This window comes from Juglans microcarpa x Juglans regia, chromosome 5D (genome assembly GCF_004785595.1).
Source record: "Juglans microcarpa x Juglans regia isolate MS1-56 chromosome 5D, Jm3101_v1.0, whole genome shotgun sequence".
Taxonomy (NCBI): domain Eukaryota; kingdom Viridiplantae; phylum Streptophyta; class Magnoliopsida; order Fagales; family Juglandaceae; genus Juglans; species Juglans microcarpa x Juglans regia.
Genome location: NC_054602.1, coordinates 34,990,984 through 35,010,996, shown reverse-complemented (window position 1 = coordinate 35,010,996; position 20,013 = coordinate 34,990,984). Strand labels below are relative to the sequence as shown.

Here is a 20,013-nt window from a genome sequence, read left to right as displayed (position 1 = left end):
AATATTTCGTTCCAGTATCTTGACCGGTACGACATCCGGTACGGTATTCAAAACATTGGGCAATCACTCTCAGTTGCCACCCTCTTGAATGGAGAAGCATATTGTGAATTCGCATTTTTGTTGTGATGGTGGATAGAACAACAATATAGGATTAAGGATTTATTGTGACATAATCTTGACGATTAGAGCTTATTATAAAGTTATAAACTATGTATATTATAAAGTTATAAATTATGTATTAACATTGTATTTTGTATACATGAACAAGGTTCTAGCAACTCGGGCTGGGATCTTTACCTGCGAACACAAAGAAGAAAGTGAGCGTGGGGTGGTCTGGAGAACCTCCAATGCCTAAGTTAGTCTTGTGTATTTTCGTTATTGGCTTGGGAATAATTGAGTTCAAAGAATGTTCTTCGTACTTGAGACGTGGCTTTTATACTAAGTTCCGAGGGAACATTATGTTCCTCGTGTTAGGGTTAAGCCGTCCCACTCACATCTATCTTAGTCTGGGTATTTAATGCGACGTTTCATTATGAGGTAGAGCTTTCAATGCGATGTGGATCCTGGGATGACGCTTTTAATGCGGCGTGGCTTCTAGGGCGAGTCTTGGCGGTGGGTGAATGATGCAATCACTTCTGATCACCTTTGTCAGAGAAATGAGGGTTGTTCACGTCTTCCATTTGTTTGCTAACGCATATCCCTTAACGCTAGGTGTAACAGGGGATGTCAGAGTCAGCGTGTCTCATCTGTCCCTTGTGTTTGGTTTCCCGCGCTATGCATCATTCTTTCTCTAATACAACCTTGAGGGTTGGATCCCTTTGGCGACTCTGTGGCCTCTGAAGAACGAGACTTGGGCTAGAACGAGACTTAGTGTTGGGCCCAGGCCCAATTAGGATGGGCCTGGTAGGAAATACTCCTCCCACTATGGATTGTAATCTGTACTTTGAATGAGTTATGCTGCAATTCACACTCTTATCTTACTTTAATCTCATGATGTAAAATGTGATACTTTTTATTACTAGTAAATCATTATTTACGTTTTTAAGAGAGAGTTTCAAAGATTGTTGAGCTATCACACCTCATCACAATTGTGATAACAATAAAATAAAAATGTATTTTGTGGAATTTTGTACTTTGAATTTATCCATTTTATATTGTAAAACGGGTAAATAATTTAGGAAGAAAATATGATTTAAAAGTAGGAAAAAAGGGCCGATAAAAACCAAGAGGGAGGAGAGAGGTGGTGGGGAATGTACCCTCAGGCGCGACGCCACTAAAAGGAAAGAAGTGGGGCGCATGAAAAGGGTTAAAATCTGAAACCAGCGGCACGGTAACAGAGAAGAGAAAGAAGAGAAGAGGAGGCAAAGGTCAAAAGGTGGGAACTGAAAGAGGGAAAGAGACACCTGTGCACTGGTATCTGCGTATTTATGCTCTCTGTTCTCTTCTTAGTTTCTCTGAAAACACTACGACATTTGTAATCGCCAATATTCCCTACTCTTTAACTTCTCTCTACACCTCTTTGGATCTTCCTTTCCCCCACCATCTCCACCTGCTTCTCCTTTCATATCCTCCCCTCCCTCTTTTAGTTCCACTTCCTCCGTCGTTTCGTCTCTTTCGTTATTAGCCCGTCCGATCGCCCGAGATCAAGTCTCGTTTCATATCAACGACACCGATTTTGCGTTTGATTCGTGCGTTCATTCCAACCGCGGTTATGTTTACACCGTCGATTCCTGCGCCGTCGGGTTCCGGAGCCTTCGGTGGCGTGCTGTGTCTTTGAGGGATTTCGCTGTTATTCGCTGGTCATTTAGCGGAACTTGGGTCCTTTTATGGGCGATATTCGGGATTGGTCGCCTGAACCAAACGGCGCCGTTTTGTATCAGAGGCCGCCATCGTCTTCGTCATCGCTGTTCTCGTCGAATCAAACGGCAATTGGTGCCGTGTACTGGCAAAGAGCCGAGGACGCTACGCAGGGGGTCATAGCCCAGGTTCAGCCCACTGTTGTCTCTGAAAATAGGAGGAAAGCGGTTATTGATTACGTGCAGAGGCTCATTACAAGTTGCCTTGGTTGTGAGGTGAGCTACCAATAGCTACATATGTTTGCGTTTGGATGTGTTGTGTATGTGTGTGTGTGGATCCCTGTGCATATATTTATACGTGTATATATATAACTTCGTAAATGAATAATTTTCTAGAAGTACTTGTATTAATTAGATTAATTTGTTAACTACAATCGCTTTTTGTAATAGGATTTCTGACTCTGGCAATGAGAACTCAGCTCACTTAGCCGGCAAAAGAATCACAATTATAGAATGAGTTTGTGTGGTGAACAGATTTTGAATGAACTATCATCAGGCTACAGCCGCTGCACGGCTTTTATATAGCAAGATAAAAAAAAAAATGTATTATTCACCGTACAATTTTAGGAGTTGGAAACTTACTTGAGTATGCGTCCACTGATTAGTGCATGCCAATTGTATCATCACCTAGAGTGGCCAGCTTCTCTATTTATGTATCAAGAAGATGTAGAATTATTATCTAAATAAAATTAATGGGAACGGCAAAGTTTTCTCTCTTCAATGGAAAAAATAGTGATAAACTTAAACCATCTGTTGAAGCAATTTTTTATTGAGAAAGTTTTTGAGGTATATGTTTATTGGAGTTTGAAAAAGTAGTTGAAAACTTATAAAGATATTTGGGGAGAAAATTCTTGTGGCAAGTTTATTTTCCGACTTTTTTTTTGGTGTTTTTTCACACAAACCAACTCAAATGAGTAAAAGATAATTGTTTTTGAGATTTTTTTGGTGTCTAACGAATATTTGGATTGAAGGTGAAATGTTTAGAGTCGGAGATTGTTTTCTTAAATATTTCATCCCCAAACAGGGCCGTGGAGTTTTATTTTTCAACCGGTGCAAGTGTCATATGGTTTGGGTGTTTGGGGCATATTTTTGCTGTAGGCCAAACAATAGATGAACATGTTTTCTGTTTAAGGTAACCGTGTTTTCTGTTTATTGATGTTTTAAAGAAGATTGAGATCTGTTTGCATCAATTTTTCTTTCTCTTCCAGAAGTCACCCATCATATATTTCTTGTATACTGGGTCATTGTGAAGGTTATGCGGTGTGACTGCCATATGCAATAATTTTGGAGAGAGATTGGACTATTTGGATAGACTTAATTCTTATGTGAATGTCCTAAATGAGGGTTTTTCATGGGGGAGACCAGTTATGAACTTGATAAGCTGAGAATGAGTTTTATGCCATCTTTGGGTATTGGAGTAAGCAACTTGTTTGCTTCTGGATTTCTTCATTTGTGTGTTTTTTAATCTTATTTTTCTCAATCTTCTTCCATATTAGCATCGAGATCTGGTTGCAGACTAAAATTCATGTAATGGTATTTGATCTGAGGGAAAACGAATCTTAATATTAGATGGTGTGAATTCCTGTTCCCATTCCCTCCCTAACTAGGGGTTATCCCCAGTCTACTTGGGTAGCGCCCCTTGCTCCCTTCAGTAAATCGCTGTGAGGCTATTTATCAAAAAATAAAAAGGGATAACCTATTCTAAAAAGTAGATTGCTTTCTAACCCATGTTTGTTGCAGGTATTTCCCTTTGGGTCTGTACCCCTAAAGACCTATCTGCCTGATGGAGATATTGATTTGACTGCCTTTGGTGGTCTAAATGTGGAGGAGGCATTGGCCAGCGAGGTTTTTTCTGTCCTTGAAAGAGAAGATCAGAATGGGGCTGCAGAGTTCATAGTAAAGGATGTCCAATTGATTCGTGCTGAGGTTTCTAGATTAAATCCATATCTTTACCAAAGATCTTTCTGATCCATATTTTCATTAAGTTCTTTGATCACGTCAATTAATTTGAGACTTTTTTTGCTTAATTGTTGTCCATGCAAAACTTCTGTTATTATAATTTTTTTTTTTTTTGGTTTCACTTGTTTGTATCATGGAAGTAGCATTCTTAATTGTTACCCAGTAGCAAAAAGCAGGAAATCTATACAATATTGAAATTTGTTGAATATTATGTCTAGGATCATTTTATAGTTTAAAGCATTTTTCATTATAAAGGCCTGGTTTGCTTGTGAAAGTTACTTGATCACCTTTCTGTTTGCATTTGTGGATATGTTTTGTCATCATTTTGTCATTTGGCTTTTGGATAATTCAATAAAAGAGTATAATGGCAGCTCCCATCCCCCTTGTGGCAAAATGAAAATTTGATTGTGAATGCTCGATTTTATAAAGCCATTATATATTATTTTTATGTTGAAATATCTATAAGTTACATTCGAAAAGGGTTGAGAACCATTCCATTCTTAGAGGAATTTCTTTATTACATGCATATTGGCTGAGAAGATTTTTTTTTTGATAAGTAAAAATAAGTATTATTAACAAGAATGGGCATCAATTGCCAATTACAAAGAAGTATGCCCTATCTATAAAGGCACATTAGCAGCTAAGAAATCATGGGATTCATGCCATTAAAGTCTACAGCAATGGCCCAAGTACAAAGAGTCTTAAAAAAGAAAACTTTTAGCTCCACCATAGATCTCTCCTTGTCATCAAATGTCCTTTCATTTCGCTCCTGCCACAAGCACCACATAATACAAATGGGGATCATCTTCCAAATCGCTTTGATCTGATGCACACCTCGGATAGAAGTCCAACACGCCAATAAATCCACCACGGAATCCGGCATAACCCATGATAAATCCATTATTTTAAACACCTCATTCCAGAGAGTCCTGGCTACCTCACAATGTAAAAGTAGATGGTTCACCGACTCACCCTCTCCTTTACACATACAACACCAGTCTGCAATGATTATCCTCCATTTTCTTAGATTATCTATAGTAAGGATCTTGCCTAATGACGCTGTCCACACGAAGAAAGAAGCTTTGGGAGGAGCCTTGTGTCGCCAGAGCCTTTTCCATGGAAACTGAATCTCCGGCACTTGTGTAAGGACCTTATAAAATGAACGAACAGTGAAAACCTCTCTGCCTGCAGGAATCCACCACAAACCATCTTCATGCTGGATGTTTGGACGACACGAATACAGGAGCCTATAAAAGTCTGCAAAAATCTCCATCTCCCAATCTTGTGCTGCCCGATTGAAATTAATATTCCAGTGAAGACCTCCTCCAGAGATTCCCATAGCCTCCGCCACTGTGGCATCTTTGACACTTGCTAACAGGAAAAGTAAAGGAAACACATCTTGGAGGGCACTGTCGCCACACCAAACATCCTTCCAAAATCTGAGAAGATAGTAGTAGCTGTAAGATACATTTTCTTGAGTCGGCATCTCTGTGTATGTAAAGGTTGGATCAGAAAGTGCAATTTTGTCTGTCATGGTTGGTTAGATAATGTAGGTAAGGCTGAAGAGTGAGGCAGTAGCATTTTAGTAGCTATTCATTTGTTATTCTTGGATACGGAATGGTAACATCTTTCACCGCCACAACTAGCGTTCCTCCACTTCACAGCCCCCTAAAAATCCGGATGACTTCAGGCAGCAAGTTGTAGCTTCAAGTATCTAAAGCGAAGCTCGATATGTGGCCAAATGTTTGTTGTTGATTGTTGTTCAGAGGGATTCACTAATTTTGTTGTTTTATCTACTCATGCATATAAACTTGTGTAGCTTTATGCTACTCCATATGGTCATCAAGTTGCTCATCGGTTTAGATCCTTTGCTTTAGCCTTTAGCCACTTTATACACCATAGCTTTGGCCTAAATGTGTGCTTTTATGCAACTCCTTGACAGAATGGCATGAACATATTCAATGTTGAATTGAGGCCCACAGTAAAAACATCATGAACAGCCCCGGGATTAGTCGGAGCGCTTTTCCTGGACACCCGGTGCCAATAAAAAAAAACATCATGAAAAGTATGGGTCAATTATAACAATAGGTATTGAATGGGGGAAAAGTTACATGAGACTAGTATTTTACTTATAAAAAAAAACAAAGATTACATGAGACCAGTATAGTTGAGGTGGCCATTTTTGTAGACATGTTAGCTCTCAACTAATGGTATGCAGGGTGTGTGTCTTCTCCTAAAGTAAGAGTTTCTCTTACCATTGGGTTGGTTGTTGGAATGGAACTCTGCATGGAGGTGGATTTTTGTTCAAGTGGATAATCTGAAAGTCTGTGGTGTTACAACCCTATTTTATGCTACAATCTCTTCTTGTATGGTTAATCTGTACATACTCTTTTCCAGTGAAGTCATGGCCACCCTGTTGGGGGGTTGTGGCTTGCTGAGGCAAGTTCAAATCTTTAGGGTTCCTGTTTACATATTCATGTTTTTCATTTGACCATTTCCTTCTGAGAGTCCTTTTAAAATTTACAGTCAACTATATTGCATGCAGGATTTTGTTGACCTATACTATTATTCTCCCTCTCATTCTATCTCATAAACCTGGTCACTGCACCATTGTATAGAGGTTCACTGTCCACAATGAATGTATGCTTGCATCCCTTTTACCTCTACATTTTTGCTGTTTCTATGAGATATGCTGTGTTTAGTGTATGATTTTTAAATGAATCATTGTTTTTCTTCTAGTAAGTTACATCTTAGTCCTATATAAGATGTATAGTGTTTCATGTTGGCAGGTTAAGCTTGTAAAGTGTCTTATACAGAACATTGTGGTTGATATTTCATTCAATCAGCTAGGAGGGCTCTGTACGTTATGCTTTCTTGAGCAGGTAGCCTTCTCTGAAAAAGTTGTAATATAAACAAAGAAACTTATAATATAAATGAAGAGTGCTTTCTTGCTTAATAACTGGATGCTTGAGTATATGTAGTGAATTGGTCTATATAAATACATACTGAAAGAACTTAATGATTTATAGCTTTTAGATCACAAAGCTGTTCATTTGAGGGAAAGAAATATATGGATATTTACAACCATTATTTTTATTATTTACTAATCTTTTATGCAGAGAGGAGTCTGCATATTTAATGTATTCTACTGTCTTATCTTATCAATGTTTTCTTTGGTTTTCCTTTTCTTTAGTGACATTTTTACTGGCAATTTTGGGTACAATACCCTCATTTGCTTTTCCTAACTTTTTACAGTTTCCATGCTCAGCAGATGTGAATTACTAAACATATGCAGGATAGTTTACAAATCATGTAATAAGAAGTATACGCTATAATAGAATGTGGAGCTCTTCTATGTTTGCCTTTGGTCTTCTGGAGTTTGTAGGGTTAGGTTCTGCTTTTCGATTTTGACATTCCCGGTGCTGCTGAATGCACAGGTTGATCGCCTGATTGGCAAAGATCATCTATTCAAACGTAGTATTATCCTGGTTAAGGCTTGGTGCTACTACGAGAGCCGTATTCTTGGTGCTCATCATGGCTTGATTTCTACATATGCCTTGGAGACTTTGGTTCTATATATTTTTCATCTTTTCCATGCATCCTTAGACGGTCCTCTAGCGGTAAGTGCTTGCCTGAATTGGCACTGGTATGCAACTCAATGTATGACATGAACTTGACCATATTTTTCTCTTCAGGTTTTATATAAATTTTTGGACTACTTTAGCAAATTTGACTGGGAAAACTACTGCATCAGCTTGAATGGTCCAGTCCGCATATCCTCACTGCCCAACCTCATGGGTGAGCAACATCTTTTTGCATGCATGGCACACTTTTTGGTTTGGATGCCTCTTAGTCATTGTTTAGTCCTTTTTGCAGCTGAGACACCTGAAAATGATGGCAGTGATCTACTGCTTAGTAGTGATTTTCTCAAGCGATGTTTAGAAATGTTCTCAGTTTCCTCAAGGAGCTACGAGCCTAATTCAAGGACATTTCCACCGAAGCATCTTAACATAGTTGATCCATTAAAAGAAAATAATAACCTTGGCCGTAGTGTAAGCAAAGGTGAAGTCATTTTTCGTTTTCCTCTCTCTCATTCCATTGGGACGAAATATTTGAGGTTTGCATTATAGCACTAGTGATGAAAACCCAGTGAATTCCTTCTGGAATTTTGAAATTTACCTTTTGTAACTTTAAAAGCTAGATAAGTTATCCAAAAAAAAAAAGTCGATTTTTTCCTAGGGGAAATTTTTTACATGAAACCCAACATATTTTGGTGACGTCACGTGACAAAGGAGAGATTAACAATTTGAATATTGTTATAAGTAAGAAGATTAAAGTGCGGTTTGGATAGTGAGATGAGATGAGATGAGATGGTTTTAGATGAAAGTTGAAAGTTAATTAAAACATTGTTAGAATATTATTTTTTAATATTATTATTATTTTGAGATTTGAAAAAGTTGAATTGTTTATTATATTTTGTGTGAGAATTTGGAAAAATTGTAAAGATAAGATGAAATGAGACACTTTCACTATCTAAACGGGGCCTTAGTGTGAATGTTTTTGTGTTTTGAGTTGGGGGCGTATGTATAGTCATAGAATGATATGTGAGTTCAAATTTTAGACATTTTCTTTTCTTTTCGGCAGTTTCATAAACATTTGACATTTAGAAGGCTCCAAACAATGAGGTTGCTGTTACTTTGTTGATCAACTATTACCTGGATGGACTTCTGTAGGAAACTTTTACCGAATAAGGAGTGCTTTCACATATGGTGCTCGGAAGCTTGGGCGTATCCTCTCCCAGCCAGAAGTAAACATTGACGATGAAATCCGTGAGTTTTTCTCTAACACGCTGGATAGACACGGAAGTAGGCAGAGGCCTGATGTTCAAGATCCTGTCCTGGCATCTGGACATGATATGTTTGGCACCACATCATTATTTTCAGATACAGATTCACAAGAAGATCAGACAATTCATGAATCAGAACATTCTTATGTGAATGGCATGACTGTGGAGTGTAGGTTGGGTTGTGAGGAATTGATACATAGTGGGCTCACTAATATTAAGACATCAGGGGCCAGTATGAGCTTTGGCAGAGCCTTGAATGAACCAAAAAGAAGCACTACAAATGCGTCAACCTCTTCCATACCAGAATCTGATGGTTCAGGAAATGGGATTATGGTTTTAGAACACCATCTTTCAGGGGATGCCAAAGACGTTGCTGCCTCCAGAATACAGGGTCTTACAATTTCAAATGATGCTACCAAATCCCCCCCTTCAAGTTGTGAGAACAATATATCCCCTTTGGATAAAGCACATCATGCACCTTATGGAGAGGGACATGAAGGTAAAGAATGGCCAGAAAATTCTGGTTATGCTGAGAATGATTTTTCTGGGCTTCAGCAAGCACTGCCCAAGGAGAAACCCTTGATTATTCCTTGTGGCCTGGATGATAACCAGTTGGTGAGTGATAAGCACAGTTTGTTGTCTGCTGGGTCGAAGCACCAGCTTTCATGTTTGAGCTCGGTTGCTTGGTCCTCAGAAGATCTTTATCCTAATCGTCCTGCTTACCGGGCGTTAAATGGCACTTCTGGGAATCCTGAAGCTTTGAACTCTTTGTCAGATCTCAGTGGGGACTATGAGAGTCACCTTAACAGTTTGCACAATGGTAGGTGGTGCTACGAGCATGCCTTGAGTGCATCTATTACTCCCATGTCTCCACTGTTGGTTCCACAGCTCCATGGCAAAAAGCCATGGGATATAATCCGACAGTCTGTCCAGCTAAATAGGAATGTGTTTTCCCAGATGAACGCCAACGGTGTTGTCCCAAGGTCAGGATTCTACCGAATGAACCTACCAATATTACCCAGTGGTGTGGTATTTGGTATGGAAGAGATGCCAAAGCCACGAGGAACAGGGACATATTTTCCAAACACGGTATGCTCACTTTAAGCCTCTTGATTATCATTGTTTTTTGGGGGTTAATGAAATTTTATGTGGAAACCTTGTGTTGTTTGTGGGGGCCATGCCTTGGTTGGTTTTCAGTGTTGGTATGCAGCTTTTTTCATTCAGTGGTGTAGCTGGTCTAATTATCTTAAAAGTTCTTTTATGCATAAATTTTTGCAGAACCATTACGGGGACATGCCCTTGACAGCAAGGGGAAGAAATCAAGCACCAGTAAGGTCTCCTCGGAACAATGGACGTGCCATCTTAACCCCTGAATCTAATTGGTCTGAGAGAAGCAACCACGAGCTGGCACAAGCACAATTTCCTGTTTATGGTAGCAGAAAGTCCCTGCCTTCATATCACACCTCTGGTTCTCCTGGAAGGAACGTATACTCTACTGCCAATGGTTCTTTGCATCCGTCCGAGAGAGCTGTTGAATTTGGGTTGATTGAGAACCTGCCAGTGGACGGATCTTTGCTAGAAAGGAGCGGACAAAAGAACTATGGCTCAGTGCTTGCTCAAAACTCTAGTGGAAGCCTTCCTTTGCCAGGGATGCAAAGCCCAAAAGCTGTAGTGGATATGAATCAAGAGAGGTATGGGTATATCATCATATTTGAAATTTTTTATCTGGCACTAGTTGACTTACATGGGACTCATTATGTAAGCTTCTCTGTTTTGGACGTAGGATTGGTGTACAATCATACCGTTTGAAAGATGAAGATGATTTCCCACCTTTATCTGTCTGACTGCAGCGAGAAGGAATGATGGTTTGTATGTATGGTTAGATTTTGAATGATTAGAGAAGTAAACGCTAACAAAGCATAACCTATGCCTGGGCTCTCTACATATATGGCTGCTTCATATTCATTTGGAAGCTCAAAAATGGAGTCCCTTTTCCGTTTTCCTCTTTGTTGCTCAAAAGCATGTACATTCTACTAATTGTTTTTTATGCCCTCTCTTCAATCTTGGTAGCTGTGATTCACCGAGATTCTAGAATATAGAATGTTTGAGATATGGCTTTGCCCCAGGTTTTGTTTTCTATGTAGTTAAAAATTACAAACAAAACAAAAAGGAAAAAGAAAAAAAAAATGTTTCTGATGTCGGATGTAACTTAATATAGAAATTGTTTTGCGCAGTTGTAATTATGTAACCTTTTGGTTCTTATACCATTGGAATTGGGGTACATCCGAATTTTCTTCTTCCTGCTTCCTTTTTCTTTTTAGTACGGTACTCTTTGCTTTTACAAGGATGATTAAGATATTAATTATTCTAGGTACAAGTCCATGCGGAGAATGATAGGATTTGATTTGCAAGAAGATTTGTGTATTTTGTTTAGAAGTTTGAGAGAAAGTTGTGATGATTATATGAAAAAATTGAAGATTTGAAACTGAAAAGTATTTGCATTTGATTGATGTTTGGAAAAAAGATGAGATGATATGGAATGAGATGAGTTTCAAATGAGACTTTAATCATTTAGAAGGCAAATCTTGCTATCTCATTTATTTTTATCCTCGACATCGACATGTATGTATAAATTTACTTTTGTGGGTAGTCACATTATTTTTGCATCTGGACAGAATGTGGTCGACTTAATGTGGGATATGCTTATGCTTATTATATGTGCATAATTGTAATGGAGGAAACTGTTGGCATTGACATGGTGGCGGGCAGAAATGCGATCACAGACTGGAACATGTGCTGGAGATCCTTCGCTAGAGGTCCGCTCAAAAGTCGAACTATTGGCGAAGGTATTTTTGTTTGACCATTATATGAACTTTTCCTGGTGATCTTGCTGTTCATGGTGATCTTTCTGGCTATCTTGCTTTCATGTTAAAATTTACAACAACAAAAAAAACCCTTTGAACTTTGTGTTAAAATTTACTTTTGGTTTTATAAAGGCTTCTTAATTTACTTCTTAAGTTTACAAAATTTATTAATTAGATCCTTTCTGTCTGTATCCCGATCAAATAAACTAATGGCAGCCTTGCCACCTAGCCATCTCCCAAGTCATATTACACCTAATGAGTCAACTTTATATAACTAACCAAAAAAAAGTCAAAAGGGTGTACACGTAAACCAACTCCCCAAGGCAAAATATACGCAGAGTAATAGACCGGATCAACCCACACAAACTTAACAAAATAATTATATAAACCGGAAATAACGAAAAATGTTAATATTGTCAGTGCTAAATGAACATATATAAGATTGGTAACTTTGATGAGTTTCGATTCTATCTAGTGAATATATATATATATATATATTTATTTAAAAAGTGGATGACACTATAATTGATCTCGCTCTTTCATTTGTATAATAAGGCCAATGAGTGGATGACACTAAGGTCTGTTTGGATGCTAAAAGAATATCTTAGATGATCTAAGTTTGTTTGTAAATAGTAGTGAGTTAATATGTTTAAGTGGATTTTATGTCTTATTGAGATGTGTTAGGATGTATAAAGTAGGTTGATATATGTTTAACATTTTATGAACAGTTAAAAAAGTATTAGATCACATCAATGATTAGTTTGTTGTCGTAGTGATGAAATAATTATTTTATTTACATGTTTTACAAATAAAAATCGTTTCAATGAACAGTATTGATTTAAGACGAAAAAAAAAAAAAAAGGTTATTTTAGATGAAATAAATTGTATGTATTTAAACAGGGACTATATCCATCCGTATGAAACTATCCCAGATGATTTGATAGTCTTACAATCCAAACGTAGCGCCAAATTCTATTTTTATTTTGTGTTGTCTTAAGTACATTATAAATCCTAAACTTTGGGCATATTTAAGTGAAAGTTTAGAAAAAAATAAACCTGTGCCGTATCAAATGTGATGATGTGTACACAAGACCACCCATGATGATGGGTCCACCTATTTCAATTGCCAATCCTTTTTTTTTTTTTTTTTTTTTTCTCTATTAACACGTGTACTTCTTGACAGCATACTCTCTCATGAATTATTGCCCACTAAACGAGTTAAAAAAGTAAATCATTTAAAATTCTTATCAAGTCAATGGCATCAACATATATAAAAACTTTATAATATTAATTTCCATTACTATATATATTTTGGAGCAATGATAGATGGCTTTTCATATGTGAATGCGATCGTTGAAATTAAATCAATTAGGGCCGGGCGTCACGTATATATAGTACTGAGAAAGGATAAGAATAAAATAAGTGGTGGGACTCTTTCCAAAAGCTTTGTGCATTTTTTGGCAAGTAATTAAAAGTTAGACTAATTCATTAAAAAAAAAAAAAAACTAAAATTTAGACCAAGATTCATATATATATATATATATAATAGTTTATTTGAAATATTTTGACGAGAAATAAATATATTATATATAGATTAAGAGACACATATTATATCTATGTGTATGTCTATTTATTAATATACATAACACAATTAATGTAGATGTTCTTGTCTTCCACATCAACTCGTATAAAAAATTATAAACTTTGTAATTATCTGTTTTATTACTAATTATAAAAATTATTCAGACCATAATTAAGGTATCGCTAGGAAGAAAGACTTTGGATATTATTATTAAACATGAGAATCCATGAAAATGAACAATTGGTGTTTGGTCAACTTATTACCATGTATAGGTATGTCTGTACAATATATATCAATGAATCCACAAAACGTAGCCAAAAATTAAAAAAAGAAAATAAAAAGACTCCACAAAGCTTTCGATCGGCTCCAACTCACGAGAAATGTAATCAACTTAAAGCTCCATTTGGATTCGAAACTCACATCAACTCATCTTATCTCATCATTACAACTTTATTGAATTTTCACACAAAATATAATAAACAATTCAAAATTTTTAAATTCTAAAACAATAATAATATTAAAAATAATATTCTAACAATATTTTATTTAACTCATCTAAAACCATCTCAACTCATTTCTGAATCCAAACGGGGCTTGATGCCATTTGGATAGTGAGTTGAGATGAAATCAGTTGAGATAAAAGTTGAAAGTTGAATAAAATATTGTTAGAATATAATTTTTTAATATTATTATTATTTTAAGATTTGAAAAAGCTAAATTGTTTATTATATTATTTTGTGTAAAAATTTAAAAAAATTATAATAATGAGATGGATGAAACACTTCTCATATCCAAACAGGCCTTAATTAGCTAGCTAGCCCCCGGTGAATGGAGTAGCTGAGAATCCATGATTCAACCCTTCAATCTCCTTAATATTCTTGTGCCTAAAACTCCATATTCATGCTCCTATAAACTTGGGAAAAGCATAAAAACTTGTAGTTTATGTTGAAATAATTAACGTCATGTATAAGTAGTACTCTACGTGATTGATCATATCTAGCTATCTAATGTCATTAAGAAAACAAGTGTAAGGAAGTTTTCTTACGGCAAAAGAATCAAGAAGAAAAGATCATAAACATCATAGTCATAATAAATTGCCAAAAGATTGCATCCACATATTCGTTTTTAGGCAAATAGATGCTTGGGCTGAATGGAAACTTAGTTTGGTAAAAAAAAAAACGAAGAAAATTAAGAAACAGAAAGACAAATAAAAAGAAAATGTGAAAGGGATCGAGGTATACCCAATTTTAACAGTAACTTTACTTAGTTCTTAATTTTTATTTGACGTCTAAACGTAAGTTTTATTTTTTGAAGAAAGTTGGTTGTATCTCCTAAAAGTTATAAGTTATAAACGTGTACGTACAATATGGTTTTTCTCTACAAAAATTGAGAGGGAAGATCATAAATATATAGATTTAGGGTTTCTTCCTCTAAAAAACAAAAGAATGCGATTTTTGTCGATTTATTTTGATTAACAACTTGGTAATTAAAATGCACACTCACTCATACATTGAAATGTTAGTATGAAAATAAATGTATGTATGCATATACGACACACGACATGTTATAACTAGTATAGATATATGACAGTATATCTGGAATCTGCATGCATATATGCAATGAGTGAAATAACTCTTCTTCGAATTTAAGACCTGCTTTCTGAGCTGAGCCAGCAGATCAGTTGATCATCGACCAATTTTACCGCAACATCAGTTCGTCTCATATATACGTCCCAATCGATAGATAATTAATGACTATATATAAATAATTAAATGACATGATTGACGTACGGATGGCGTTATCTTATTTATTCCAACCGGTGATTACTGTCATTTGCGGTTTGAATTCGGTTAAATTATTTCTTGTACTCTATACAATTAGACGTGGATCACAACTGTCGAATTTGGGTTCCGTTGAATTAATCAACATTCTACGATTAAACAATGTATCAAATGTAACAAAAACTCCCTTTAATGTTATTAAACACCTAATTATATATGATCATTAATTATAGTTATTGTTTAGGGTTTGGAGTACTACTACGTACTGCTCTGTCAGCTCCGTTATCTGGCCGAGGAGTCGATCGAGGACCCCACAATCCCACATACGATATAAACATCCACACCACCACCTCTTTCATATATCCTAACCCTCCTTTTAATTTGTCTTCAAACACACATCTATCTATCGATCCAAACTTTTCAGTCTCTATATCTCTCGATCCTCATTTTCTTCCCCCCACAGATTTCTGTCTCTGTCTCTCCTTGGAATCTAATTTTCGGATTGCTCCCACATCCACAAATGGTTATATCAAAGCGTGGCCACAGATTCTTCAAATTTAGACGTCCAGTGCTTTCAAGCCCAAGTCCCATACACGATCATGTCAGTTTCTAAAAACCTTTACAGATCATTTTCCTCCACAAACATCTTCTCAGTTTGCACTCAATAACACCTTAGTCCACATAAAAAAAGAGAGTTTTTTTTTTTCCTCCTTGTGCTGACAAGAAAACAGTCTTTAAAAGTCTTCCCTAGCTACCACAACCACCCAACTTTCTTAGTTCCTGCATAGTTTTGTTCCTGTCCGGAAGAAAGCAAAAAATCTAGGATATATATCTCCCACACTCTCTGTCATTCTCTATGAGACAAATGGTTACTAAGGAATACGAGTTCTCACGTGGGGTTGTGGAAATGGCTTGGATTATGCTAAGCGTAGATTACTCGAGACTTTTCTGGTTGTTGTTCGGTGTCTTCTCCTACGAAAACCATGAAGGAAAGCCCCGGATCTAGCATCCATCTCAACTAGCTTGCTCGCTTGCTTTCATCTTTTATTGTCTAACCCTATTACATATATCAGTACCATATATAGAGAAAGTTTTCTAGGAAATTAGCCATGTACAAGGCACGGATAGGAGGATCATCATGTGTTGTTGATGGAGCCGTGGATGAGCAGCTTGGATACGTTGAAACTGATCCCTCTGGTCGATATGGACGAGTAAGTATCATCTATATTATATATAATTCTGGATTTATTTTATGAATGATATATATATTTGAGGTAGAACATATAATCTATCATACAAAATATATATAGATTTTGAAGAAACATTATATGTGATAACTGGTGCACGGGTGCCTCATGTACTAGAGAACTATGGTGGACGTCTGATTAAAAAGAAGATCAACTGTAAATCATGAGTCTTGTGAGATCAGCACGTACAGGTTATTTCGATTTCCTTTAGAAACGAGTACTGATCGATCGTTGACGTCCCTTCATCTCCAAAAACAAAAGTCGAACATGCATCATATTATTAGTGTGAGTTTACCATGAATGGTTTAATCGTCATAAGATTAATGATATCAGCTAATTAATTAATTAATTATGTGTCGTGTCATATAACATCCATGATTATTTCACTGCTTTTTATATGGTCCATTTGGATGCATATCGACCAGCTTTTTCACGCCCACTCTTTCCTGTCGATTGGGCCAAAAAGTCCACGATCCATATTCATCGCTTGTGAAGTTGCTTTTATTTTTTTAATTAAAAAAAAAAACTTTTTTAACCGTCATTTTTATTCATCATGTATTAATTTGACATGATCAAATAATTAGAAATTTATTTATTATTTTTTACTTATTTATTAATTATTTAATGTCGTATATGTCAAATTAAATGATGCCAAATTACGAAATCACTGTAAGGTAGAGAATTGGGGCTTACTAGTGTGAAAATTTGGGATGCAGTTCAGGGAAATTCTGGGGAAAGGTGCAGTGAAGACGGTGTATAGAGGATTTGACGAAGTACTTGGACTGGAGGTGGCTTGGAACCAAGTCAAGCTAAAGGAAGTCTTTCATTCGCCGGAGGAATTGCAGAGGCTTTACTCAGAAGTTCATCTTCTCAAGAACCTTCATCATGAATCCATCATGCGATTCTACGCTTCTTGGGTTGATATTGCTCGCAGAACTTTCAACTTCATCACCGAAATGTTTACTTCCGGTACACTCAGAGGGTACGTAATATTATTTACGTACATGACCAGCTAATTCATCTTAACACTACTATATAATTATTCATATAATTTATATTGTAATTTCATATAGTATTAAAATAAAAGTCTTGAATCAAATTCTGAGTGTACCTTTTTCCAAAAAAAAATTACGCTAGAGTTGCATAACTCATGCTTATTATAATTACCTAAAATTAGTCATACATGATGATGAAAGACTAGGCAGCATACAATGCACAGTTGACCTGATTTTCTGGATTACCCAGGATGCCTGCTATTAAAATATATATAATATTAATTGTTTAACAATAGACTAATAAATAATCATTAATTTAATGGGATCTGACGGCAGGTATAGGCAGAAATACCAGAGAGTAGATATTCGAGCTGTTAAGGACTGGGCCCGTCAAATCCTACGGGGTCTTGCTTATTTGCACGGCCACGATCCTCCTGTCATTCACAGAGATCTCAAATGCGATAATATCTTCATCAATGGCCATCTTGGACAAGTCAAAATTGGTGATCTGGGGCTTGCAGCTATCCTTCGAGGCTCCCAACATGCCCACAGTGTCATAGGCATGCATGCAATCCCTCCCCAGCCCAGGCTCTCTATTTACTTGAATTAAATTTACTGCCAAGGGTTTCCATTTGATTTAACCATAGATTTTTTTTTTTTTTTTTACTAAAATATTAAGATTTTAACTCTTAGTACTTTTAAATTAAGTGTTACATAATCAATTAATAATTCTAATGAATGAATCAGGGACACCTGAATTTATGGCACCGGAATTGTACGAGGAGGAATACGATGAACTAGTAGATGTATACTCCTTTGGCATGTGTGTGTTAGAGATGCTTACATCCGAGTACCCGTATACCGAGTGCTCCAACCCTGCCCAAATCTACAAGAAAGTTACTTCGGTAAGCAGCTTGCTTGGAACTTCAGCACCATACCTCTATAATTTCCTCTATACATGTTTGATGTGTTAATTAACATACTTGCAAGTGGATTTTTTTCTTGGAAATGATAATCTTAAAATTCAGGTAGATCTTACCCATGATATATATTAATGTACAAGCTTGGTTCAGTACTTATGGGCATGCTGATTGACCAATTACTAGGGGAAGCTGCCCAATGCATTCTACCGAATTCAAGACATGGAAGCTCAAAGATTTGTGGGTAAATGCTTGGAGAATGTTTCAAAGAGGATGCCAGCAAGTGAGCTTTTGTTGGACCCATTTCTAGCGTCTGATGAAGGTGGATTGTTGCCCATAACAAGGATCCAAACTCCCAACTCACTTTCCAACACAAAAGTTGTCGATTTGCCTCCATTGGTGTCTCATCCAACAAAAAGCACAGACATGACAATCACTGGGACCATGGACGAGGAAGACAACTCCATTTTCCTCAAAGTGCAAATCACGGACAATCACGGTATGTTAATGACTAGTACTACAGGCCGGTATATCCTGGTTTTGTTTTTTGCCATTGTCATTTTTTAAACATGTATGGATTTTCTATGCATTGCAGGTCATGCTAGGAACATATATTTTTCCTTCGACATCGTACAGGACACTGCCATTGACGTTGCGATTGAGATGGTCAAGGAATTGGAAATCAATGACTGGGAACCACTGGAGATAGCCGGAATGATAGAGGAAGAGATATCTTCTTTGGTTCCAACTTGGAAGGATTGGGGCCCATCCCAATACCATAATCAACATAGCTTTAGCTATGAAGAGGAAGATGAAGACGGCATCCACCATCCTTTCTACACATCGTCTTCCTGTTCTTCCTCTGCAGTTTGTCTCCCGGCTCTGAGCTCTTCCTGTAAGAGCCATAATCGTGGGAACAATGTTTCCACTGACATCGATTGGCTTCAAGGTACATACTGCATGCTCAATATTATTTTTATCGTAGTTTCGTAATCTTTGTATATGGCGGTTTTAATATTCTTTCTAATATGATAATTTACGACGCAATGCAGAAGATTTGTTTGCCAATGACGATGCTAGTTCCCAAAGCTCCTTGAACTCCTTCAAGTACTCCAATTTAAGCTACTACTCGAGCAATGAAGATGATTATGATTCCAGTATTACAAGAGGAGGTGAACCCATTTGCAACATTGGAAAGGGTCACATTTGTACAACAAGGTTCAGTCCTGCAGAGAGAAAGAGTGGAAACAATTGCAGACACTATGATGACCGCTCAAATCTGCCAAGGAAGCTTACTAGGATTCGGTCACTGGTGGATGTACGTAGCCAGCTGTTGCATCGGTCTCTGGTGGAGGAGATAAACAAGAGGAGATTGTTAAAGACCGTGGGAGCTGTCGAGAACATTGGGTTTCAGGATCCGGCCATCGAGCTTTAAGGCAAGGTGTCTCTTAAGTGGTTTCTTATGAAAGTTCGAGACACTCATTAAATTTGCAAAATGATGGTGATTGCCGCTCTTCTTTTTAATCACAGAATGTTTAATTAAGCAATGATTTTGGGTGTAGTAAACTACGAATTAAGTTAAAAAGAGAGTGATTTTATAATAATCATGGCAGAGATGAGACATGTCTTGGACTCTGAAACATTGTGGCATGAAAGTCTATAATGATGTAAAATGCAGATATTCGAATGTTAAGCTATGTAGCAGATCAGTTTGATATATGAAGCCATTAATTGTAAAGAGCTTCGTCCTTGATAAGAGTTAAATTTTACAGCCATCCTCGTCCTCTTTTATTCTAACTAATATACATGGCTTTCACATCAATAACATGTTAAATATGTCAATAAGCGTGCCTATAAATAAATTTCTTTCAATTGAATTTTTTTGAGATGATGAGAGTTTTGTCCATCAACCCCGTGAGAATGATCCACAAGCTAGAACGGGTGCGTGGTTGCAGTGGTTGGC

General features: G+C 36.8%; 2 protein-coding genes across 5 annotated transcripts; both read left to right on the top strand.

Annotated features, from left to right (window-relative positions):
- The first annotated feature begins 1,233 nt into the window (after positions 1-1,233).
- LOC121264005 lies at positions 1,234-10,942 on the top strand. 3 transcript variants are annotated; one of them, XM_041167020.1, is made up of 9 exons: positions 1,237-2,072; positions 3,597-3,782; positions 6,605-6,697; positions 7,253-7,435; positions 7,511-7,613; positions 7,692-7,877; positions 8,549-9,750; positions 9,940-10,352; positions 10,445-10,942. In XM_041167020.1, the coding sequence occupies exons 1-9, from the start codon at positions 1,827-1,829 to the stop codon at positions 10,503-10,505; spliced, it is 2,673 nt and encodes an 890-aa protein (XP_041022954.1). In that variant the 5' UTR covers positions 1,237-1,826; the 3' UTR covers positions 10,506-10,942. The 3 variants fall into 3 exon arrangements, with proteins under 3 accessions (XP_041022957.1, XP_041022954.1, XP_041022955.1); XM_041167023.1 differs by lacking the exon at positions 10,445-10,942 and having other exon boundaries at positions 1,234-2,072; positions 9,915-10,023; XM_041167021.1 differs by lacking the exon at positions 6,605-6,697.
- A 4,478-nt stretch (positions 10,943-15,420) lies between these two features.
- Positions 15,421-19,788, top strand: LOC121265314 (probable serine/threonine-protein kinase WNK5). 2 transcript variants are annotated; one of them, XM_041168896.1, is made up of 7 exons: positions 15,421-16,099; positions 16,852-17,117; positions 17,467-17,690; positions 17,878-18,035; positions 18,237-18,549; positions 18,646-18,999; positions 19,106-19,788. In XM_041168896.1, exons 1-7 carry the CDS (start codon positions 15,998-16,000, stop codon positions 19,483-19,485), a joined length of 1,797 nt encoding a protein of 598 aa, XP_041024830.1. In that variant the 5' UTR covers positions 15,421-15,997; the 3' UTR covers positions 19,486-19,788. The 2 variants fall into 2 exon arrangements, with proteins under 2 accessions (XP_041024830.1, XP_041024829.1); XM_041168895.1 differs by having other exon boundaries at positions 15,441-16,099; positions 19,103-19,788.
- The last annotated feature ends 225 nt before the right edge of the window (positions 19,789-20,013 follow it).